Source organism: Ambystoma mexicanum, chromosome 12 (genome assembly GCF_040938575.1).
Source record: "Ambystoma mexicanum isolate Mex_15411 chromosome 12, UKY_AmexF1_1, whole genome shotgun sequence".
NCBI lineage: Eukaryota > Metazoa > Chordata > Amphibia > Caudata > Ambystomatidae > Ambystoma > Ambystoma mexicanum.
The window spans coordinates 369773546-369799821 of record NC_090936.1 but is presented as its reverse complement, the minus strand read 5'-3'; the positions used below and the strand labels follow the sequence as shown (position 1 = coordinate 369799821).

The following is a 26276-nucleotide window of genomic DNA, read 5'->3' as shown; positions in this document are numbered from 1 at the left end:
CACCATCCCGGAGGAGGCCTCTAGATTTATTGCTCAACATTTCCCAGGCTGATCGGACATGACCCCGATACTATGGATGCATTGACTTGCCCCCTGATGACCGTTTAACATCACCTGGCACAGGATCAGACCATGTCAGTTGAAACGTCTGCAGCCCACTGGTTGTACCAGATCTACCAGAAATCAAGTTCTGTCAAGCCAGTTAGCCTCCTTGGTTCCTTATACATTGTTTTTACATTACGCAACACATAATACCTAGACAATTCCTCACACTGGAAGCTTGCCGTTCATGTCCAACACACTGCCCCCCAGGCGATGCTGCTGCTGCTTGTGGTTAAGTTTGAGGTTGATAGGGTTTTCACCTCTCTGATTGGGGGAGGAGTGGGGTCAGGATGGGAGGGGTGTTTTGTCAAAAAAGTGGTTGGCATGCGACGGGGAATCTATCTAGATGTGCTCAGATTGGCAATGTCCGATCAGGGCTCTTACGCAACTGGCCTGGTTGCTGGTTTAGGCTACTGTTCATTGATACTAGTTTTCTACCCCAATGACTGAGGATGGCATTTTTGTCTGCATGAGCTGGAATGTCAGGGGCCTGGGTAACTACTCCAAAATGTGTAAATTGCAGCTATATATTGAATGGCACAGGGTTAAGCTACTTTTTCTGCAAGAGATACATGCTAGTGCCGATGGGTGTGAGGTTTGCTAGAGCATGGGCCCCCCCAACGTTATTACACCGACTACTCCACCCAAAACCGCGGGGTCTTGAGCTTGATACATAAAAGCCTTAAATTTCAGCATAAAGTAACGCATATTGACTCCCTGGGACGCTTTGTTTTACTGTTCGTGGTCCTGCTGGGTAGTGAGGTCGTAATACTTAACGTATTTGGTCCCAATATGGATGATCCTGAGTTTTATACGCATCTCTCCTCCTTGCTATCTGGGTTCCCTCTTGTCTCTATCTTCTGGGTCGGGGACTTCAACACCATCTTAGACGTGGACCTTAACAGATCAGGCTCCAGGCCTCGCCAGCTATCCAGGGCAGCCAAGGCCATCATAGAAGTTCAGGCCCAGCTAGCAGTGTCTGACACATGGAGGCTGAGTCACCCTAATTCTCGATCTTTCTCCTTTTACTCCTCAGTACATGATTCAGACTCCTGCATTGATAGATGGCTTATCTTGGATATATTAATTAGAACCATTACACATGTGGCTATCCTTCCCAGAACATTCTAAGACCACTCCCCGGTAATAATTTCCCTAAAATGGAGTGTGGTTAACCTAAGGGTACGCTCTTTGAGGTTAAAAACACATTCTCTACTAGATATTGCCTTCGATACACAGCTGGGGACTGCTATTGATGACTTTTTTACACTAAATACAGGTTCAGTCAGAACACAAGCTACCCTCTGGGAGTTATTTAAGGTGTACATCAGAGGCATTGCAATTTCTAAAGAGGCCGGGATTCTCAGAGTAATCCGGGGGAACAGTGCGGAGAGCGAATCCCAACTCAACCTCTCCTCGAGACTCAGTACGCATCTTTGCATTTCCCCGGCACCCTTTCTGATATAGGCACGGAGCTAGATGCATTCCGCACTCATGCGGATCGAGAGCGGAAGTTCCTAGACGATCCCCAATCCGCTTGCAGATATGGGGAAGGTGACCGCCTTGGTCGTGTCCTGGCTAGACTGCTCTGCCAGGAGGCTGGTTCACCCCACATCCCGGCTATAGAGAGGGCCGACGGCATCTTGGCCCTGTCGTCACACGATATTAATGTGGAATTTCAATCTTTTTACAAAACACAACTCCAATGTGGACAGTGATCCCGTGGCTGACAGCGAGGCGTTTTTGGATGACCTCCCACTCTCCATCCTCTCCTCCGAGACCAGAGACACTCTAGACAACATCCGAGAAAATATCTAAGGCTATTGACGCCTTGGACTCCGGAAATACTCCTGGATCTGACGAACTCCCTGTTGAATTTTATAAGCGTTACAAAGCCCACCTGGTCCCACAGTCGTTGGTCCAGTGAGAGGAATCTTGTGAGTCAGGAATTCTTTACCCCTTCCTTCGAGAGGCCATAATCTCAGTATTACTCAAACCGGGTAAGCCTCCCACGCAATGTGGTTCATACTGCCCTCTTTCCCTTATCAACTGCGACATCAAGATTTACGCGAAGGTGCTGGCCCGGAGACTGGCTCCATATAGGTCGTACATTATACACCCAGACCAGTCAGGGTTTATCCCGTAGGCGCTACACTTCTCTTAAACTACGTCGCCTGTTCAACATTCTTGCACGGATCAACGCAGGCGTTTGCGGCTATACTTGACATGCGAAAAGCATTCAAATCCGTCTCCTGGAGCCATCTCTGCCGGGTCCTTGAGAAGAGCAACTTTGGACCCTGTTTTCGGTCCTGGGTTGGACTCCTGTACTCTTCACCTGTCGCCAGGTTCCGCACTGAGGACCGGTGTTCGTCTCTAATCCAAATAGCCAGAGGCACGAGAAAGGGATGCCCCTTCTCGCCGCTAATATTAGCTATAGCCATTGAGCCCTTGGCCAACAGGATATGCCAAGTGCACGCACACAGAGGCTTGAGACTGAGCGGCTCCCCTCAGATTGTCTCCCTATATGCGGACGATGCAGTACTCTTTATTCGCTCTCCTGAACAAAACCTAGCCCCAGTTTTAGAAGATGTAATTTGGGGTGATATCGGGCCTTAGAGTGAACTGCTCTAAATCAATATTATTTCCATTAACTGATGTCCCCACCCCACCCCTCAGACCCACTGGGGTTCGTTTGGTCACAATCCGAAATCACCTATCTTGGAGTAGTGGTCACACGCCAGAAGCATCCCTTAAACGAGGCCAACTTTGGGAAATACTTGATCACCCTTGCCCGGAAATGCTCCGGCTGGGCCAATTTACCGATCTCTCTAGCAGGTAAGATCTGCATTCTTAAAATTATTGTACTGCCCCAGCTCTTGTATAGGTTTATGAATGTCCCCCTAGGGGCAGGCCGTGACTTCTTCAAGACTCTGACCTGAACCATTAACGCATTTCTATGGCACTCCGGTGCGGTCCGCCTGAAGCTGTAAACTATGTCCACCCCAATGTCGATGGGTGGCTTTGGCGCCCCTAACTTTGAGAGGTAGTAGATAGCTGCTCAAGCACACTCCGCATCCCACTGGTTTATATCCACAGATCCTCCTCCGCATGCTAAGCTTGAATGCCTATCTGTGGAGGGTCGCGATATACACGCTCTGGTTCTCCCTTCTCACTGTACCAATTTTGAACCCCTTGATCCCACTGGCTCCACGACACTAGCCTTGAATATGCCGTGGAAACAGGCAAATAACCTGCATCCCTTTCATGGCGACCTCCCACTCTGGAACTTCCTCCCGGAGTCTCCTTTTGTAGACCTCACGACAACACATCTCTGGGCTAATGCTGGTCTCGGTATTGTCCGGTATGTCCGGTATGTCTTTAACCAGGGTGCCTTCCTCGAGTGGCCAGACTTACCGGAGCCCATACGTGGTAGACCCTCCCACTGGTTGCAATATGCGGGCCTCTGCCGCTCGCTCAAAAACAGGTGCCCAAACTTTCCTGCAGTCCCCTCAGACGACTCGATAATAGCCAAAATCCTGAACACAACGACCTTCAGAGGGAAAGTCTCCAGATTGTACACCCTTCTTCAGGCTACGTCACCTCCCCTTTTGCTAAATTTAGGAACACCTGGAGGGGGTGGATCTGTGTGGTGAGATGACAGACCAACGTTGGAACTGCATGTGTGCCCGTATCCATGAAGTTTCATTTAATTCCCGCTTCAAGTGGATTAAATTTAAGGTGCTCCATAGATTCCACCGCAATCAAATTACATCATATGTCAAAGGATCATCTCCCCACATGTCCAAGATGCGGTTCGGATGACGCAGGCTACATACATATGATATGGTCCTGTCCACACCTTTCCCTGTTCTGGGAGGAGGTATGCACCACCATGTCTGTAATACTAGACGGCACTATCACTCCATCTCCATTGACATGTCTCTTCCATGAATTTCCCCGGCTTGGGCGGGACTCCAGGAAATTGGCTGGGCTTTGTATGATGCTGGCAGCCCATTGTATCTTATTGCTCTGGCTTCATCCCAACCCCCACACACGCTCAGTGGCTTCGGGCTGTCACCTGGGCCTCAGATACAGAGGAGTGCTGGACTGCCCAACAACCGATAGTGTCTAGACCCAGGAACATCTGAACCCCATTCCGCTCTTATATCTCCTCATTGTCTGCTGACACCGATGATGATGCTAGTGACTTGTCCTCCTCAGCTCCTACAGCCGGTTAATTTACCTGCTTTAACTGCCACTATGATTTGTGTATCTTTGATTGCTGTGCCACCAACTGGCCCATCTCTGCCTTTGTATGATCTCTTAACAGTCTGTGTATACTCAGCATGCATCTACCAAATATCTGAATACCGCCCATTTTTTTGTTATAATGTCAAGCACAATAAGTTTTAAAAAAAGAAATAAAAATTTAAAAAAATCATGGACAACGATATACAGGTTCGCTGTGGTAAAGCATATGGCCAATGGAGAGTTTGAAGTATTGATAAGTGCATGGCTATCGTCTCACTTTTTTTTTTGGCACAAGGCTTTAGAATTAGTAATGCTGATTGTCGCTCTTAAGAATCATGCAGACCAGGAAGTAACGGTGTATAGTAACCCTGTCTATGTGATGTATGTTGACGGTGCACGCAGGGCTAGCACATTGGAAAAGGAGGGGCTACCTCCGAGTGGACAGCACTCCAGTGCAACACACAGTCTCATTGGACAGACTCATTGGAGCACTACAACTCCCAGTAGTCATCACAGTAGCTAAAGTGCGCAGCTCACACTAAAAGAGTAGACTATTTTATGTAGAAATTAAAAAGCAGACGAGGAAGTAAAAAACGTGTTCAATGTATGGAAGTGATTATATTATTTGATATGTTTAGTAAGAATGAAAGTATGATGGTATTGATGAATGTTAATAAACTGTTGTAAATATTTGTGTTTAGAACTTAGTGATAGGGATTTAAAGAGAATTGCCCCAAGATAAAGACTTGTGGACGCAGAGAGGGTGTTCTTTAAACCCCTCTAAGGCATTGTGGCGATAAGACAACACTGGTAACCCAGCAAATGCCTGAAGCCTTGTTAAGGGTAGTGTTGGAACAGCTACACTGCCCTGCGCACGTTATTAAGAGAACCTCCCTGCAGCAAGTGCGGAGGATTGGTTTGTTTTACATATAGTAGAATATGTTGCATTCTGTATAGTAAAGTGTACCGTTTGTTAAAGGTTTATTGCTGGGCACACCTTGCACACGATTAGAGGAGTTATTCCAAGACTAAATGGTCTCTTTGTATTTTCATATCGAGTAAAATCAACATGCTGCAAGTTTGTAATGGATACAGATATAGGATTATAGTAGTATGGCCCTTTTTTTCAAAGGTGGGTTAAAACTGGTCCGTGTACACACCCAGACACCAACTGTGTAGCTAAACTTTTAGTATAAAACTATTTCCCAGATGGAGAATATGGGAATTATTGTAATTAGGTAATGATTCTTAGTTTATATTTATTAAAAGAAAAAAAAGTATCGATACAAGTTTGTTGCTTGGAATAAAGCACAAGTTTTCATTGACATATCACCAGCAGGCGAACAAGGTCTGTGAAAGACCCAACAGCTTGCTTAAAGAGAGTCGTTGAATTGAAAGTGATCCTGAAGAAAGGATGGGTGCATTACCTATCACTGGCATTGTATGCGTTAAGAAATTAGCCAGATTCAGAACACCATCTTATATCACAAAAGAATGACAAGGAGGCGAATGAGGATACCTCTCACACCTCCATCTAGTATTAGAAGGAATGCTCACCTAACAGTAGAATTGTTAGGAAAAGGAGCTACAGGATTAACTTACGTGTATGAAGTCAAGTCTCTCTGTCCATTCAGATCAGCTCAAGTGGCAAGGGTGTGGGGCAGCGCAGAACACAGAAGGAGATGCTATAACAACCGGAGATGATCAGCTTTGTATTTCCAAACGTTTCCACGGAAATACAGTCATAATTCGCAAATGTTACCAGAAGGTGGCACGAGCTTCATTTCAAAAGCCCCTTCCTAGTAAAGGACATAACACCATCTACAGATAAGGTGCGAGGCAGACGCACTTGGATATTCTTTGGTGACGTATAGATCTATACTGAAGAATCCTCAGCACACCTACGCCCATCAGAAGTAAGCATCAGGGAAGAACCTCAGCACATGCAGAATAGATCTATGGTGAGGAAGAAGGATGCAGAAGCTGTTGAATAAAGATAGAGTATATTGGACTGTCGCTTATTCTGGGACACTCCTTTTAGTCATTGAAAAAGGAGTTAAGGGAAGATAGCTATTCTTGAGCTACAGGAGTTTGTTGACATTGGACTGAGACATGCTTAAGTCTTGATTGAAAAGGAGAATATGCCAGACTTGGAGTTCCTGTTCGACGACTGAAAAAGGGAGCAGTACCCCGATTCTTTCTTACTGACTTTCTTTTCGGAGGTGCCTATGGTGGTGCCCAATGACAACATTTCACAAATCGTTCTTGCTGTTTTCGTGTTCATCTTGTTCACTTATCCTTCGCTGGTGGAGAGAACTACTGACATTCATCTTTTCCTGCAAGATCCTAAGAATGGTCCAATTGTGACGATTGCTTGCAGCTATCATTGAACAAATCCTTCAGCTTCTCGAGTTCAGTGTGGGAAACACAGATGTCCCTGTCACCGGATAATGAGCATAGACTGTCTGTTTGGTATTCTACTACCTGATTGAAGAATGTCCACATCTTGTTGGAAGACAAACTGATGTCAGAACTTTCCTGAGACACCCAAGAAATAATGCAGCACTCAAACATTGAGAGATATTATATTTCAAGTGAATGGATACTCCGAGAGAACCCTGAGAAATGAATGAGACTTTCGAGGAAGAAGATCCAAAAGTCTATTGATTGAGAACTTTTGTTTCATGCTGAAAGAAATCGTCTGGCGAGAGGCCGATTCGTGGCATTCATTGGGAATTTGTGTTCATCGAATAGATCAGCCAGCTGAAGCTGATCGAGGAACTTTTTTGAGTCGACTCGGTAGATTTCAGAAAATAGTGCATGATGTTGCCCCATTAAAGATGATTTTTTCCTTCCTTAAAAGTAACATGGGCAGCATCAGTAGCAATTTCATTATGGCAGATCATGAGAGACATCCACGATGTGCAGAAAGTTCTTATTGCAAGTGGTACTATCTCTGTTACCTACACTTGCATTGTGTTCATAGTAGTATTACGCTCACTTATAGTACAAACGTCTTATTATGTGGAGACACATGAAGTAAAGATTCCTGTGTATCCTCATGTGCAAGAGAAGGCTACAGACGTGGCAATTACTAGGCAGCTGAGACCTTATGTGATTGTTCCTACTCTAGAGATACACACAAGAGCACCTGTTCCTATGATAAATGAACAGAGGTTACCTTTTAGAGGGAGGTCACGCATGGAGGTTATAGCAGACTCTCTATTGCCATCATTTGCTGTTGCTAGAAAAATACAGCTGGATAGGCAAAGACTTCTAGAACTTTCTCCTACTCAGATATCACAAGGAAATTCACCCAGTCCACTGATGAGTGTTTCTATGCTTGGTCCAATAAGAAGAAATCATGCTGATATACTTCATGAGATGGTTAAAGAAGCTCGTAATAGATGAGACCTAAGAGAAGTGCTAGAGAGGATGATCATGAGCTAAATGATTACCTGGAGAGTACAGCACATTTGGGGAATAACATTTGGCATCAGCATATGAAAGAAGTAGGAAGGAGCCTTCGAAGGAGGAATGCTTTGTATGTGCACTCCTGCCTTATAGCATGGGGAAGTCTAAGATCTTCATAGCTATTGAAATGGATGTCCAGACAGCACATTGTCCGTCACACATAGCGCTTTGCAGAACAAGAGGCCAGTTCATGGACCAAGATGCCTATCTCAATTGGGCAACTGAATGGACAGATGAAGATGATTATATCCAGGTTAAGAAGACAAGAAATAAAGGTGCAGACTAAGAATCTTGTAATCAGATATGAAAAGCCTGGAGTAAAAGGAGCTAAATTCAGACGAGAAGCAAACAGAAAACTTGAGGTTGCAGGAAAATCTACAGAAGAAATTCGTAGATGGAAGAACAGAGGCCAGATGCAGATTTGGGCATTCGTGCTATCACCATATGGCTAGGAAGACGGAGTGGTTATCTGCAGAGCATGGGTGGTCATTGGACAATACAAACCAACCATTGACATAGTACAGAATGGAGTACAGAATGGATGCAAGCCACTATGGCCGAGACTAACTAAACTTCTGACTTGTGTCAAAGACAGAGGAGGGTCCTTTGCACATAGTGCCTTTGGAAAGGTCAAAGCTGTGCTTCAGAAACAAGGGCACAAGAAAAGTTGATGTACCAGGAATGAAAATTGGGGGAGCAGTAATCTGGATCATTATTGGGCTTTTGGATCCAAAGCTTATATGAAGCTGTCCAAAGACTGGGGAGGAATTTGCACCTTGGTGAATGTTCATGTTCCTGCATTGGTGATTCCTAAAAGTGACTTCAATATTGACAGTTTCCCGAAAGCAGATGCTCATCTGAGGAAGAAGAGATTTGTGGAACTGATAAATCGAATGAAGAGGGAGAACTATTTCTCTGCCAAGTCAATAGAGGCCTTTGACTCCATCCCGTACGAACACAGACTGTTCAGCCAGACTTCGTCAGTCTTCATGTTGATGTTCATGCCGAGTATCCAGGTTGGAGCAAACGCCAAATGGCTGCAGATTACCAGATGGGAATTGCTACAAACGATCAACACAACCATAAAGGGATTCAACGCTATCAGAGAGAAGCTGAGAGCCACACGACTGATGACTCTTCAGGACAGATATGTCCTGGACATGATCACAGCTATGGATGGAGGCGTTTATGCAAAAATCGGAGAATCATGTTGCACATTCATATCTTCTCACGATGACGAGAATGGAACCTTGACAGAGGACATAGAGATGCTAACGAAACTACATGTCCAGATGATAGACGAAGTAGAAGACATTGCTGATGACAGCTGGTTTGAATCGCTCTTTTCTTGGGTTCCAAATTGGATGGCAGACATGTTCAAGTTTCTTGGAGCCCTGATCGTGTTAGTGTTGCAGGGATTCTGTGTGATCAAGATAATAAATCACACAGTGTAAGAAGGCAGCAAAGAAAGCTATAGGGATGAAAATCATGATCGATGTTGAATCAGGATGGAAGGCCAGAGATCTGACAGATGAAGAGATTGAAGAGATGAAGAGAGTGACCTTTGTGAAGGCCAGTATCCATGCGCCTCAGGGAACTAAATTCCAGTATCCAAAGAACCATAAGAAGTATGTGGGAAGATGGATCTATTGCAGTCCAAGAGGACAGTGCATGCTCATAACATGGAACAAGGATGAGCATGTGAAATCAGCTGGATGCCTAAAGGGAGTCAAAGATATGGGTCCCTAAGAAGCATTTCTTCAGACAAAGATGCCTAGATGTAAAGAAAGATGGGCGAGTGGTCGATTAATCGCTCAGAAGGGGGGGTGCAGAGAAGGAGTCAAGTACCCCCACCTCAATCACCTCGCCCATAGTGCCTATATGTTCGGAACCAGAGTGTGAGACACGCCCAGTACGAGTGAAAATACCTAGGAGAATCTGGGAAGCAAGGTTCCCATTGAGAAAGCCATACCTGCATACGAGTCAATACGATGGCCATTTGAACGAAATCCCAGAAGAAACTGAACAAGTGAATGGCGAAGATGAATGGTGACGTCATACAGAACAGAGCCGACGTGCATGGAAGAGATGTAGAGACTAGAGAATGCAGGCAATTCTATAAAGCATCAAGAAGGTATCGAAGATGAGGCACTTTGGGATCAAGATGAAGACGCTTATGCTAACGAGATAGATGAAGATATTAAGCTGTTTTATACGTGTACACATGCAATGAAACGCAAGCAGATGAAGTATTCCTGGAGGCTAGCTTTACAATGAATAGATTGCAGCATGCACCAACATGTATATATGGATATAATGGAGTCAGTAAAGAATGGATGGTTTCACTACGTACAATAGCAGAGGTGAGCAAAAGAAGGAAGGTCACTTTTTTCAGTGTGTCGCAGTTAAGAAAGCAATTGAAATACAGAAGCAGATCTCAGAAAGGCGAGACTGGATGAGCCAAGAAGGCAAGGCCGTATCAGGCTGGGGTGAGCTGACATTGGATACAAACCGTGTGAAAGAACAAAGCTCCTGTTCAGGAGGCATGGTCAAAAACATCAGAGGTCTATTAAAAAATGGTATTTTAATACATTAGAAGCTCGATTTCGTGGAGTCTTCAGTAGCGTGGGAAGAAGAAGTTGGACGAGCATGATGGTCACACCTACGCATGATGGTAGAGCGTGCCTTCACTCCCCTGAAGTCTCCAGAGCAAAGAACACTCCCAAGGACAAGTTCAAAGTCCTAATTAACAGCAGACCACAGAGATGATGGATAGATATGTTAATTGGTGGGAAGCTATGGTTAAGATGAGCTCACCAGCACCTGGACTCTCAGCCAGCATGCCGTTATACGTAGATAGGAAGGTACTAACGGAGGTTAAAAGCCAACCAATGATAAAGGACCGCACCATCAAGGGTCATATAGTTATTTAGGCAATACAATGTCGTATATTTAGTGACGTTCATAGTGACCTGTTTAAGGGGAGGGCTTAGTTGCCCCACCTGATGTTAAGAAGCCTATCACATCATTCCACTGCCCTAGACTAGTATGGATCGTATACTCTTAGGTGTTTCCTTAAACCCCATCACACTTGCCACTAGGTTTTTGTATTTTGCCACATAGGATGACGTTGGTAATACGTGCGTTAACGTCACCTATGACGATTTTCTGTTATATAAACAAGCTTTTTTATGAAATGCATTGAGTGAGAAGATCGAGCGGATGTCCGTTGACGTCCGTTGTAATCCCGGTTTTAGAATTGATATTAAAACAGTTATCCTTTTGCCAACTACCTGAGTCGTTTTGATTATTGATGTTTGAATCATTTCTGCATCCACCATCCATCTCAAGGGTATTGCTATCTCATTTAAAAGGGCAGGGAACTCAGCTCAAGCCTCTAAATTATTATGTTCCATCCACATGGAGACTGCCTCTGGGCTTTCAAAGAAATGCGACTTTCCACAATACCATCCTGGTCAACCATACCTTCCAGCTCAACCGTCTCCGTGACAACCTCTGGCCTGGCTGACTTCTTTCCTCTCTGATCGACCCTCCCAGGTCCAACTTGGGTCCTTGCTTTCCTCTATCTCCCTCTCTACCTGTGGAGTTCCCCAGGGGTCTAACCTCTCTCCCAGGCTTTTCAAACAATACTCGGCAACTCTCGACCATCTTATTTCCTCTCTCTGCTCCAATTTTCAGTGTTATGCGGATGACACTCAACTCATCTTGAGGCTTCCCTCGGCCACCTCTTCTCTGCTATTCAGGAGTCGTGTGCTGCCAACAACCTCTGCCTTAATGTCAGTAAGACGGAGATCCTCATCAGCACACCTTAACCCTCCTTTCCTGTTACTCTCTGGCCGGCCTCCCTTGGCTTTCCTCCTACCCCCACCTGCGAGGCTAAGAACCTCGGGGTCATCTTCGACTCCATGCTTTCCTTTTCTGCTCACATCTCTGACATCTCTAAAAAGTAAAACTTCCAACAGCACCCCCTCAGAGGTATTCTGCCTTTCCTCTTCTTCCCCCTGAAGCTCACTGTATCTCGAGCCCTAGTTCTCTCTAGGCTGGACTACTGTAAGAGCCTCTCGCTAAATCTACCTGCTACTATTTTCTGCCCTTTGCAACTCATCCAGAACAGGACTGCGAGACTTGTCCTGGGCCTCAAGCCATGGTACCGTATCTCTCCAGCCTTTAAATCTCTTTAATTGCTCCGAGTGGCTGCAAGGATTAAATTCAAGACTTTTTGCATTGTCCACAAGGCTTTCTGGGGCCTCGGTCCAAAATACCTTCAACTCTCCCTCCGCAAATACAAAAAAGGTAGCAGGCGCCCCTCTCTCTCGAAAGAACACGGCATGATAACCTGTTCAGTGGTTATTAACCACTTTGAGAGTTCGCAGCCATCTGCTTTTTGCTCACTGTACCTTTCACAGATGGGAACTCTCCATTTACATATCAGTCTTTGTCCCGCCCTCATGGGCAGTCCAGCACCGAAATGCTATGGCAATTCCTTTCTGAACAAGAGTACCAACAGCACACCACTCCTAAGAACCTCGGGGCCATCTTCGACTCCACGCTTTCCTTTTCTGCCCACATCTCCGACATCTCTAAAAATTAAAACTTCAAACTGCACCTCCTCAGAGGTATTCTGCCTTTCCTCTTCTTTTCCCAGAAGCTCACTGTATCTCAAGCCCTAGTTCTCTCTAGGCTGGACTACTGTAAGAGCCTCTCGCTAAATCTACCTGCTACTATTCTCTGCCCTTTGCAACTCATCCAGAACAGGACTGCGAGACTTGTCCTGGGCCTCAAGCCATGGTACCGTATCTCTCCAGCCTTCAAATCTCTTCATTTGCTCTGAGTGGCTGCAAGGATTAAATTCAAGACTTTTTACATTGTCCACAAGGCTTTCTGGGGCCTCAGTCCAAAATACCTTCAACTCTCCCTCTGCAAATACCTTCCACCTCGAGCTCTTCGTCCTTCCTCCTCCAACTCCCTCCGGGTTAGTAGTTTCTCAAAAAAACCTGTCAGCGGGTATCTCTTTCTTTGGCTGGGGCTTTCCCCATGGAATAGCCTCCTTGCCACTCAAACTTGCGGAGAACCATGTCCACTTCTGGAAGCACCTCAAGACCTTCCTCTTTGCTTCTGCCTTCTCTCCTCCTCTCCCCTGTTTATCTGTTCTACTTTGGCATCGTGCACCTGGCTACCCTCCGATTTTGGGCCCAGGTCCTTGCCCACCATGCCACACACCCGCACTGCCTCCTGGCAACACTTGTACTTTGGGTCTGTATCTGTAACCCTACAGTCCCCTCCCCCTTTCCCTGCACTTATCAGACACCCCTGGCCTGTACCTTTAACCTAGCACTTGCCACTTGCCGACTGCACTTCCATTTGTTGTTGTTTCTCATTCCTATGCTTAGCACTTACCACTTCCCCCTCACCCCCTGCACCTTCTCCTCTTCCCTCTCCCCTGCACTTGCAAGTTCTCAATGCCACTGGGCCTAGTAAGATCGTTTTTGTTCTCCCTTGTTCCCCTCCCTTGCCTTGTTGCGCTCTGAAACGTATATGAGCGCAACACAAATAAAATATCAATATCATACCGCACTTTCAGCCTGGCTGGGTATATGAGCATATATTTGAGCCCTTTTTGCCAGAGCCTTGCTTTAACTGGAACAAATCTGTTTCTCTGTTGCTGTAAAAGAGGGGTGTCATCTGGGGAAATAGCAATGTTGGAGTCGTCTCTCTGCATCTTCCCTCCCTCTCTAGAAAATTGAAGGAGCACTTCCCGGTCTCTAAAGTTTAATATCTTAGCAATTATTGGGCGAGGGTGTGACCCAAGCGGGGTTCTCTTCTGTAGGGACCAGTGGGCCCGTTCAACAGCAAATCCCTGTAACAGTTTCCCAGGGCTCACTTCCTGTAGGAGCAAATTCTCAATGTAGGTCATTGGGTCTCTGCTTTCAATACCCGCTGGGATTCTGAGTACCCTGACATTATTCCGGCGAGAGCGGCCCTCAGCGTCCTCAGTGGTAGTGACTGTCTTTCAGCAGTGATTGTCATTGTCACTCGTTCCGAAAGCGATCTCACATCTTGGCGGAGTAGTAGGACATCCACCTTTACCTCCCCTATGCTGTGTTCCAGGGAGGACCGTAAGGCAGCTATAGCCGCAAGCACTTTTATCTTCTTGTGGGTCAGGTTGAAGTGTATGGGCTCCAATCGACGCCGCTCCTATAGTCGGGTCCGACATTGGAGGCTTCCCCAGGCTGACAAAGGAATCCATAGTGGGGCCCTTGCGCTTGTTGTTGGTAGGAGACATAGCCATGGTGTAGGCCAGTGTTTGTAGCAAGTCCGTGTGTTGAGGTAGTAGTGGTGAAAGTGCTCAACATAGGCTGTTTCAGCGGTGCTTGTATCATGTACTAACTCCAGGTCGCTCTTATATCAAGTCCCAATCCAGCTCCTAGAGTCTAGAGTGTACTCCAGGCTGTCTGGTCTATCTCAGCTGTTGTACCAGGGCGCCAGGAGCAATGGCGCAAGCACAGCTCCTCAAATAGTGCTTAAGTGTAGGTACCGAGCTGGTCGCGCAGAGGCCCATGCAAGCAGCAGCCCGATGTGCCTCAGCGCAGCGTAAAGCAATGCACAAGATCAATCCGTTTGAACTGGATGGAACCCAGCCGGCCCATAAGACTGGGGTCTCCAAACAGCCCTTTAAGATGAGCAGCAGCACCCTCGAGATAGATGGGGATGCAGATTTGTACTCTTGCATCAACTAATAATGACAACTCAATAGTTTGGCAAAGGGAGTCTGTTTAATGACAAGTACAGAAAACGGGGAGTTCAATGAACATCAGCAACCGCTCGATGTTCCTTCTTGCTTAAACTCCATTTAATTTCAGAAAGACAACATGTATACCAAAAACTCATCATCATTGACGTATACTCTTAAAAACCTAACATGCAACTTGATTGGTTATAGGAAGGTACTTTAACATAGGTACTATATCTGCATATGGTACTGGGGAGAGAGGATTGGATAATAATATTGGATGGGGCAACTAAGCCCTTCCTTCAAATTGGCCACTGTAAACGTCACAAAAAGTACGCCGTCCCATTGGCTCTACTCTCTATAGGACCCTAGATTACATGGTCCACTATGATTGGGTTGGCATTGAGCCCCCACATACTTTTCCACTTGCGCTTAGCAGCATGCAGAATAATGAGCCAGGTGCAGGGAGTAAGTCTGCACCTCAGCTTCCCTCCAATTTATGTTACAACCATTCACCACCTCAGTGGCCTTGAGTCTGCTTCTTGGTCTGAGAAAGTTAAGGAATATGGGTACGACAAGGCTCCATTCGTAGGTGTGAAAGTCTCATCCCTTTCTGCTTGCCTTGCCATGTGACTGGGACACCGTGAAACAGGCCTCTTCTTCGTGCAATTTCGTGTATTTGATTTACTTCTGTCAGTCGTTTATCATCTGCGGCTTATCTCGACCTTGCTGAACAGGATACTCTTGTTATTTTTCTCTTTAACTGTAGGCATTGCTAGCCTATTCCAGCCTGACACAACCTTGGCTTCTTTGCATGGTTACCTTCAGCGGGGTTTCTCTCTGTCTTTAATTCTTGAATTGTCTGCTGAGGCCCTCTTCTCTTGAGACCTTTAGTAACCTCGATTTGATTCTGCTCATGTGCGTAGTGGATTTTCTCTCATCTATAAAGTGCTTTGAGCCAGATATGTATAGTTTGCGCTTGCTGCAACCTATTTTACTACTAAGCATAAGCAAGCTTCACGATTCCTTTGCTTCTTGCGGTTTCCTGCGTATGTACATGTTTAGACTGGCTTAATGTCTTCATCGTGCATTTGACATAGGTTTCTTCATCTTGAAATCAACTGTTTTACCTTAGGCCCAAGATGTCACTTATCCATGGCATTTAGTCTCCTTATCAGCATTCTTGGGTCATTATATACTCCATGTGTGTGTCAATCCGATCTCTCATGACGTCACCAGTCATCTTTTAGTATGTTCTTGGCTTCTTCGGGTATTCCATTTTGACAAACGTCCTTTTGTCGTGTCTGTAGAAATGGATTTTTCAGTGGGTACCTTACAGTCCAGGTTTGCTTAGGTGTCAGTGCTTCAATAGGTGCTGTTATTCCGATAGGCACTGGGCAGAGCCCAACTGCGGCTCTCTGCTGGTTTATTTGTTCTCCATACGTCACATGCCTTGGCGTGAACGTTACTGGCACTTAGAAGGGGGTGGCTGGAGTGCGGATGATGTCTGGCACTTCCTCTTCACGGAGTCTAAGTGTTGGCGGAAAGCAGAGAGATTCAATGGCAGTGTGTGGTAGTGTAGTTTAGAGCCAGAATAAGTGTTTGAGCAGCAGAGTAGCGTCCTGCGCTTCTATTGGAGTGTCCAGTCGCAGCTGTAGCTCATAAAGCAACCCACGCTCGCCACAGTAAGTGTCTCTTAGTAGTATAATTAGCGTGGGATCAAGCGCAGAAAGCACTGCTGTACAGCATTGTTTATTAAGGGAGATATGGCCCCTAACACTTGTCTGTCACATCAACGTTACCCTCCGCTGATCTGTGTTCAGGGCTCCCAGCCACCATCTACCTCCCTGTGTAAGCCAGACCTAGCCCGCTTACCTTAGTATCACATTCGTTGTATCACTGCAATGCGACTGCAGGAAGGCTCAGGTTGTCAACAGCTCCAGCAGGGCACAGGTGCGGAAGCCCCCGATCTCCTGTGGCTGCTGTCAGGGCTACGGTCGGGCAACACAGTAGAACACTCCAGCAGTGCCCGATCTGGATACACTGCTCCTCAGCGGGAGGCCCAGGTCGCAGCCTCACACCCCGCCTCAGCGACTATGTTCGTCTCGCCAATGCAAAATAAGATCCGTGGTTCTCCCAGCGCCAGGAGGACAGACCAGCCGCCATCTTAGATCCTTGCTCAAGTCCCAATGTAATCAATCCTGAGGCAACAAGTGTCAGTTTTCACTCGGGAGACCGAGCAAACTGCATGCCAACTCTGTCATACAAGCAGGGATCTGTAAATGCACTTGTTTTTCGGCAAAAACACTGCAATCAGGATCAATGTAAGGATCTACAGTGGGAGCTCAAGCAAAACACAGCTTCACTGCATGAGCAGCAGGCCACGCCCCAATAAATTATTATGGCAACACATATATTAGTAATGGCAGCTATTTTGGACAATGTAAGAAGAACAAGTAATTTCTGAGATGACTTACCTCGTTATCAATCAGTTTTAGGGCGTACTTTATATCTGGATTCTCAAGCGTAATAGCAGGAGCAGGTTTTCTAAATAGTCTTCCGACAATACTGAAAACTAGCCATAGTGGATACATTGCCACATTGACCATCTGAAACACAAAAGAAAAACACACGTCTTAATCGGTACCATTTTCGACCACCTTTTCTCTTAAAATAGAACAGAACAACAAGAACAGCAAACAAAGCATTGAAGTAAAGGCAAGTGTAGTCCTGAAAGCATGTAAATAAACGAAACAGTTTTAAAAAGCCTAAAACAAATGAGTGCATGTAAATAGCAGCAAATGCTTACATTATGTAGTGGAGGTGGAGATAGCATTTTTGGTCTATCTAGCAGAAAAATGCGTCAAGTATAAAACAGTGAAAATCTCCAAGAAACCGTGGAGACCTTCACTTTACTTGTACTACTCGCTGCACTATGCAAACATGTATAAAGGTTATAACACCTTAATACCAGCGAGTGGCGCAGGATCAGGATTCGAACTTGTGTTGGCTGTGTTGTCTTGCCTCCAAGACACTTTGGGCCTCATTACACGGACGGCGGTAAGGGTTAACCGTTAACCCTTACTGCCTTACTACGAGGTCCCTTTGCGGTTTGGACCAACCAGGGAGCTAATTACGGTACCGTAATTTGCGGTGCCGTAATTAGCACCGTCCCCATTCCCATTATGCCCTATGGGGCAAAAATGGGAATGGGTAAGGGCAATGGGGGAAGGGGGAATTACCGCCCCACCAACCTTGGAATAGGGCGGTAATTCCCCTTTCCTCCAAGGCAGTGCCGGTATTTTACCGGCATGGACCAAGGTGCTAATAGCACCTTGGTCCACCGCCGTCCGTGTAATAAGGCCCTTTGTCCCCGAGCTATCCATCCTCACCATGAAGGATAGCCGTAAATTAAATTGTAATCTCCAAAAAGCATGATGGCAGTATACAGAATAAAAAGATCGTTTTTGCCAAGCTAGAGGCCATCATCAATCACAAATCAGACTTTGTTGGGCACAGTATTTATTTATTTGCATTTATAAAGTGCTCACACTGAATACAGCCTGGATAACGATTCATTAAAGAAAGATGAAAATCTCCTTCAAGTGACAACAATACCAACTTCATGAGGATTGGCAGTGGCTGTAACAATAGAGTGGAGGACATTTCGCCAGAATTCATCCACTTAGCAGTGAATTTTCAAAAACGTGGAATTTTCTAGATGTAAAAGCTATTATTTTGAGAAGACTTTACAGTATTTGAAAACGAAGCAGAAACAAACTTTTGCAACATTGTAGGATCGGGAATGCGTAGCAATACCGATTCCTAATTTAGAGGTCAGTATTCACTTGCACTTTTATAATACTGCATCTCTTCACGAACATTTGCAAAAGTTGCTTTTAAAATTAAAAACCCTAATGCAGGCCTAATGAAAAAAAATCATTCAGTGGGTCAAGTTGCCGGGCAAATTGCAAAATATGACTCACTGGTTTTCCCCCTGACATCTATTCATAAAAGCACAAAAACAACAGAAAACAAAGCGATACCATTTGGCGTGCGTTCAGAGGCTATCAAAAGAACATTCTTGATTGGAATGGTGCAATTTTGAGCAATCACTCAAAAAACAAAACTGCACAAATAAAACGTACCATCCAACGTCAAACAGAAGCCAATTAAAATCTCTAGCTTGGTATTCGCAAGTATGTATTACACGTATTGCTTTGGGAAACTAAAAATGGCAATTCAATCGTCTGTATTTGGATAGCAAGAGCCGAGAATCTGAATGGAACTTTTGAAGCTTAAAAGCCATTCCACATTGTGAATATGAAAAACAAGCTTTTGGATCAATGAACACTTGGGGAAAATATATTGAATTGTGGGACTTACCTGCATTATAGCTCTGGACCTTCAGAGGCAAAAATATCAAACAGGAATATTAACATATCAACGTGAATCAAATGTAATGTAATATTTGAGAGCCTGAAGTAACTTCTAAAAGAAAATTGGAATTATTGATGGAATATGCGGACCTACACATCAGACAACCTTCTAAAGAGGTAGCTCCCATTTTCCAAAAATGCACACACACGAAATGCAGTTCGCTAGCGACAATCGCACTGCATTCATGATGCACACTTTTAAATGGGTGTTTCCACAGTACCCATGTCAGAGTTGGGGGTCTCTAACTCCGATATAGGTACTGGGGAAACAATGCCCCCCCACTCACATCAGTTATGCACTGCTCCTTGCCACCAAATCTCCTTTTCTTCTCCCCCTGCCTTCCCCATTCTCTCCCAGCGGGAATGACCACAGTGGCTTTCCAAAAAGGATCTCACCAATGTATGGTGCCCCGAGCAGGTTCCAGATATAGGAATATTAGGATCAATCGTATAAAGCAACAGGTACGCATGGTGGTGATGGCAGAAGCACCAGGTCCACTGGATGAGACGATGAAGAAAATATGGGGAGAAATCTGATTGGGTAACCATATGAATTAGAACAGCGAAGGCACACAGGCTTCAGAAATGTATTAACATGTTCAGCATTGGAGGTGTAATTTACCAGCAGTATCCCTACTGTTGGTGACTTGAAACTACATAAGCAAACTATACGGTCAGCACGTACTCCATAGGCATAAGTGAAGGACACACACACTATAGGTCCTGAAAAAAATGTGCATGACAAGATAGTATTTCACTGCAAAATCTTACCATTTAGGCGTTGATCTTTTGGGATTTTTTTCTGAACTATAGAATATATGACTTTTATATGAGTTTGTGACAGCATAGTTTTGGGTTGTTTTCCTGTACTTCTAACAGTTTCAAAATATGAATTGTTAACCTATCTAATAATTTTGTAGGGCTTTTGAATCTTGCATGAACTAAATAAAAAAAATACTATTGAATACATTCGGACTCAATCATCCATCTGGAGTATGTAATTTGCAAAACATGGTTCCTATGATATAGGCCCCTACTCATGTCAAATAAGTGTTGTATCCAGGTATTGTGCATTTTTGTCCAGCTAAGCAGGATAGAATTCCTTATCTTCCCTTGGCTCATTTATTGGAAGACATTTAGAATCATGTCCAAACTCTCAGGAAGGAAGTGAGGCAAAAGACAAAGGGTGACTGTGGTCAACGACAGCATTTCTCTGATGCCCAAGATGATCAGACATGGTCCGTGGAGCGGCCAGTACTTCCTAAAGTGAGAGATCAGGGAGTGACGTAGAGCTGCAGGTAATTCTAGAGCATCCAGAGAGATTTGTGAATGCTGATGCGAAGCTCAGAAGCCTGAATGGCTGGAGCTCTGATGACCCACAGGTGAGGAGAGGAAACCAGCGCAAACAGACTTCGAGACCCTTGAATACAGCAGCGGCAGACTGGAGAAAATCGGCGTCCTGGCGGGGCAAACCACAAAATCCTAACTCGCTGAGATTCTTATTTTTTTTAAAAACTTTTTTATTGGTATTTCCAATTACACTCAACTCATCATCAAATACGTAAGTTGAAAATATGTCCAATGTCATGATTTTGTGGGGGCACCACTGTTCCATGTAGTCCAACTGGAGGTAGTCCAGTACCGCATCCCATTCCTTCCAGAAGGACCCTCCCGAGCCCTGCAGGTTATACATTAGCCTTTCCATCGCCACCAATACCCATACCTTCTGTAGCCACCCAAACACCAATGGGGGTCTTTTTTTTCCAGTTCTGTGCAATTGCAAGCCACGCTGCAATGACCAATCCCATAAAACTCCTCCATTGTGTCTTTGATAATGCATTGGCGGCCTGGTCTCGCAGCCCACAGAGCCAAACTCTCTCCCCCAATTGGTCTGCGCTCGGAAAGATAGCTTGCATCTGATGTCTTACATCTATACAGAACTTTTGTATCGACTGGCAGTCCCACCAAATGTGTTTCCATGTGCCCTCCCTTGAACAACCCCTCCAGCAGAGTTTCAATCTCTCAGGGGTATAGTACCATTGGGCAATCACCTTCACCCAAATTTCCCTCATCTGGACCGGGCTAGTTAGTTTGGGGATATTTACCCATAGGTCCTCCCATTGTGGTCTGCTAATATTCTCCCCTAATGTGTCTTCCCATTTTTTCATATAGCTCCACTTTATGGTCTCTGTCTGGACATTTACGAACCTGTAGATTATTGAAACCAGCTTCCTTGATCCTGAGTTCATCAAGATAAATGTTTCAAATGGGGTAAGGTCCCGTGTGGCCACCCCCTTTATGTGTTCTATCTGTCTGCATCCCTGAGATTCAGCTGTTTTTTGCAGATCTCCAACGATTTTATGTCTTGATCCTGGGCCATTTGACCCATTTTCGTGCATCCTGCTATTACCCATTTCTCAAAGGCCCCTTTTTCCATTCCTGGTGGGAATTCAGGGTTCCCAAACATGGGGGTAAATGGAGCATATTCCTGTGAAAGGGTGCCTCTGCCTTTCTGCTCATCCCAGGCGACCATCGGTGTTCGTAGGACCTCACTAATTCTGAGGTTTGGGTGGCTAAATTGCTCCTTTGTCCACAGTAGGCCTACCAATGGGGTTCTTGCTACTGCCCTGTCTTGCTTCACCCACCATTGTTGGTGCTCCTCTGCCATCCATTCCTTCAAAACCCACAACTGTGCCGCTTGATAGTAGTTGTAAAAGTGTGGAAGGGCCATTCCCCCATCTCGGATTGCAGCTGTCCGTGCTGCCCTACCTACCCTCGGTTGTTTACCGTTCCATATAAAGGAGGAGACCACCTTTACAAGTGCCTTAAAGAATGACCTGGGGACCCTAATCGGGAGCGCCTGGAAGTAGTATACCACCCTGGGAAGCACGTTCATCTTTATGGACGCTATTCATCACTACCAGGAGATCGTCATTGGGTTCCAGCGCTCAAGATCTTTTTCTCAAGAAGATTCAGATAGTTTTCCCCATATAGGAGGTTTACCGTCTTTCTCAGCTTTATACCCAAGTACTTTATTCCTGAATCAGCTATTCTTAAGTTTATGGTAGACGCTATCTTTCCTATTTCCCCTTTGTCCCCTGCCAGTACGAGGAGCTCTGATTTGTGTCTATTGATCTTCAGCCCTGAGATTGCCCCAAACTTGTCTAGTTCCTGCATTGTTATGGGGAGTGTTCGTGTAGGGTCTGTAAGTGTGACCAGCAGATCATCTGCGTATGCTGTTACCTTGTGTTGCCCCCTTGCCATTTCAATTCCTGCGATGGAAGGCATCTCTCTGATTCTAATTAGAAGCGGTTCTAGGAAAATGTCAGAGGAGAGGGGAGAGCAGGCATCCCTGTTTGGTGCCTCTAGCTATTTCCACTACATTCGAGACTTCCCCATTTATCGCCATCTTAATTGTGGAGTGTTGTAGTTTGCCTTGATATTCTGTATATATTGGTCCCCAAACCACATGGCTTTCAGAGTGCGGAATACCAACGACCACTCCACCCGATCAAAGGACCTTTCGGCGTCTAACGATAACAGTATCGGAGGGGTGTGCGTTATGCCAATCTTCTCCGTTAGGTGTATTAGTCTTCTCGTATTGTCGTGGGTTTTGACTACCCGGGACAAAGACTGACTGGTCCAAATATATCCGTTTTGGGAGAAGAGGTGACAGTCTCTGAGCAAGAATTTTCGCATACAATTTAGAGTCCAAATTAATAAGGGCTATTGGGTGATAAGAGGCAGGCTGTGCGGGGTCCTTTCCCGCTTTGTGGAAGACCAGAACTTTTGCTTCGTTCATTGAAGGTGTCACACCCCCTTTGCATTTGAAGGTTATTAAATAGCCTTGCTAACTAGGGTGTTAACATATCTGAAAATGTTTTGTAGAACAATGCCGTGTACCCGTCTGGTCCGGGTGCTTTGTTCATCGGGAGGGCCCCGATTGCCCCTTCACCTCCTCTTCCGTGATGTCACCCTGCAGGATTTCTGTCAGCCTCCCAAATTTGTGGGATGGGTATGGCCTCTAAATAGTCCCCCTGGTCCACTCCATTCGGATTATCGGTTGCGTGCAATGACTGGGAATATTCTTTGAAGACCTCCCCAATCTCGTTTGTGTGCGTTACTGTCTCCCCATTTTTTTCCCACTTTGTATTTATTGAAACTTTTTCAATAACAACAAAAGCATCAAAAAGAAACTGAACCATCACAACCAAATTAACAGCCAAAAAAGAACCCACACCCCCCGCCTCACCCATCCCTCCCCCTATGCCCCCCCAACCGACGAGCTACCGAGGAATCAACAGAACTACAAAGGATACATTTAGAAAGTATAAAATTACAAAAGTGCACAAGAGGAAGAGCCACAGCATTATAACGGTAAAGGCTAAACAACAATCCCTTTCTATCAGCGAAGTCCCCCAAAAACAATGGAACTCATAATGCAACCACAGATCGACCCCCCTCCCCCCCCTCCCATCAATAAACACTGGTCAGGGCTCAAGGAAAATTGGAGCATTAAGGCTTTACAGTCCTCACTTAATAATACAATTGTCCAATCCTGTAAAAAAGAAGACATATTTTGAGTTACATATTCTTTTTATCGACATTGCGGCCTGCTTGGCCCTTAACTGTCTAGCTAGGAGCTTGTCTGCTTTAAGGGCTTTCATATAATATATTGGTGTCTTAGGTACAGTAGGGTTTTTTCTGCCTTCTTTGTTCTAATGATATCGAATTGACCCTGGACGTGTCTCAGAGCCTTTTTGAGGCTTACTTTTGGGTTCCTAGTGAGTTCTCCTGTATATCTGAAATCTTCTGTTCTAATTCTTCCTCCCATCCCCTCCGATCAGGTGCATCGCTAGGGGGGGGCGGCTAGAGGGGTTATAGCCCCGGATCCTTTGCTTGTAGCCCCGGATGAAGATCACGGGGCTAAAAGCAAAGGCTAGCCCCGAACATTATTTGCTGCCACCTGCAGTGCTGGAAAGGCAGGTTGTGGCACAGGTAGATGCAGCATGCAACCCAGGAGGCAGCAGCAACGTTCGTGATTTGAATAAAAAAATGGTGAGTAACACGAACACCGCTGCCTCCTGGGCTGCTACTTGTGCTGCTGCTGTGCTGACTCATGGGGATGAAGACATACTTGCCAACCCTACCGATTTAGGCGGTAGGATACCGCTTTTTAAGCAGTCCTACCGCCTACCGATTTTTTGACATGAAATACCGATTTTTTTTTGTAAAAAAAAAAAAAAAAAAAATTTTTTTTTACATTTTTTTTTTTTTGACCACGCCAGCTCGGGGAGTCTTTCAAGGGCTCCCCCGAGCTGGCGCACCGGGAGAATGCCCGGCATGCAGGCTTTTAATGTCAAAGGCACCCACGGCGGTGGGCTAAAAGCGCCCTTCCGCCGCGGGTGCCTTTGACAAAAGGCGCCATTAGCCCCCCACCACGCCAACTCGGGGAGTCTTTCAAGGACTTCCCCGAGCTGGCGTAGCGGGAGAAGGCGCAGCATGCAGGCTTTTAATGTCAAAGGCACCCACGGCGGTGGGCTAAAAGCGCCCTTCCGCCGCGGGTGCCTTTGGCAAAAGGCGCCATTAGCCCTCCACCACGCCAACTCGGGGAGTCTTTCAAGGACTTCCCCGAGCTGGTGTAGCGGGAGAAGGCGCGGCATGCAGGCTGTTAACGTCAAAGGCACCCACGGCGGTGGGCTAAAAGCACCCTTCCGCCGCGGGTGCCTTTGGCAAAAGGCGCCATTAGCCCCCCACCACGCCAACTCGGGGAGTTTTTCAAGGACTTCCCCGAGCTGGCGTAGCGGGAGAAGGCGCAGCATGCAGGCTTTTAATGTCAAAGGCACCCACGGCGGTGGGCTAAAAGCGCCCCTCCACCGCGGGTGCCTTTTGGTCAAAGGCGCCATTAGCCCCCCACCACGCCAGCTCGGGGGAGTCTTTCAAGGACTTCCCCGAGCTGGCGTAGCGGGAGAAGGCGCAGCATGCAGGCTTTTAATGTCAAAGGCACCCACGGCGGTGGGCTAAAAGCGCCCCTCCACCGCGGGTGCCTTTTGGTCAAAGGCGCCATTAGCCCCCCACCACGCCAGCTCGGGGGAGTCTTTCAAGGACTTCCCCGAGCTGGCGTAGCGGGAGAAGGCGCAGCATGCAGGCCTTTGATGTAAAAGGCGTCCACGGCGGTGGGCTAAAGGCGCCCCTCCGCCGCGAGTGCCTTTCACAAAAGGCGCCATTAGCCCCCCCACCACGTCAACTCTGGTGAGTCTTTCAAGGGCTCCCCCGAGCTGGCGTGATGGCAGAAGGCGTGGCAGGCGCCTCATTGTCATTGAATGCACCCGCGGCGGCGGGCTCATTCAATGACAATGGGCTGCTGACGCGCCCTATTCCTATCATTACCTCCTCGACTGACTATTTTTGAAACTTTAAGATTCCTACAGATTTTTGGTCACAGAATGTTGGCATGTATGTGAAGAGTCTGCGCTTGAGCAGGGAGCCGAGCCACCGCCCAGGCACAAACGCACGTGCCCAGGGTCTTTCCCTGCATGCGCACTTGTACAGAAGCCAGTAGCATGTCACGTCCGACCCCGTGCCTGCAGACACTGATGCATGTGCTCCCAGTCCCTGCTGCGAGGAACTCGAGCTGCCACGATGACGCCACCCATCTACTGTGACCCCCCCAGCCGCGTCACCTACCTGTTCCCTCTCCCCCCCCCCCTGTGAAGCTGCAGTGCCAGGCTAGAGCCCCATGCCGGCGGTGGCAAGTGCACCGGCGCCAGCTAAGGAAGGTTGGTAATAGCCGGGGCCTATGTTCTCATTTATAATTATTCAATTACCACTTATCCGAAAAAAAATGCCATTTAGACAATGTCTCAGCAATGCGTTAATAGCCAGAAGTAAGTGGAACTAAGTCCCTCCTCCTCTCTGATTACTGGTGGTATAATAGGCTCGTCCTCCTACAAACGGGGGTAGAGGAATTCCAAGGGCAGGCTATGGTAAAGGTTCCCCAGTATAGCCTCAGCACGCACGCGCCGGTTATGGGCCCAGGTCTGGGAGGAAGCAGCCGGAGGAAGTTGGATGCACATGGAGACAGGGTACCCATTACAAGGGGGTGCTTACCCACGTCTACCCCCAAACCTACCGTGGGTGGGGATTGGGGGCTCGCTGTCTAGCTATGAACATATGAATTCAGGCTCTTCTCTGACAAGGTCCACCAAAGTATTTTACAGACGCAGGGGTCCGCTCACACATTTTTGGTTTACAGGTAA

At 46.4% G+C, this 26276-nt stretch overlaps 1 protein-coding gene across 1 annotated transcript in view; it reads right to left on the bottom strand.

Moving 5' to 3' along the window:
- The window catches only part of LOC138513548 (NADH-cytochrome b5 reductase 3-like), a 1142086-nt gene that overhangs the window by 978002 nt on the left and 137808 nt on the right, over window positions 1–26276 (bottom strand). Inside the window, exon 2 of the mRNA XM_069628494.1 lies at window positions 17056–17187. Coding sequence (XP_069484595.1) covers window positions 17056–17187 — 132 coding nt within the window. The remainder of the gene's footprint in view (window positions 1–17055; window positions 17188–26276) is intronic.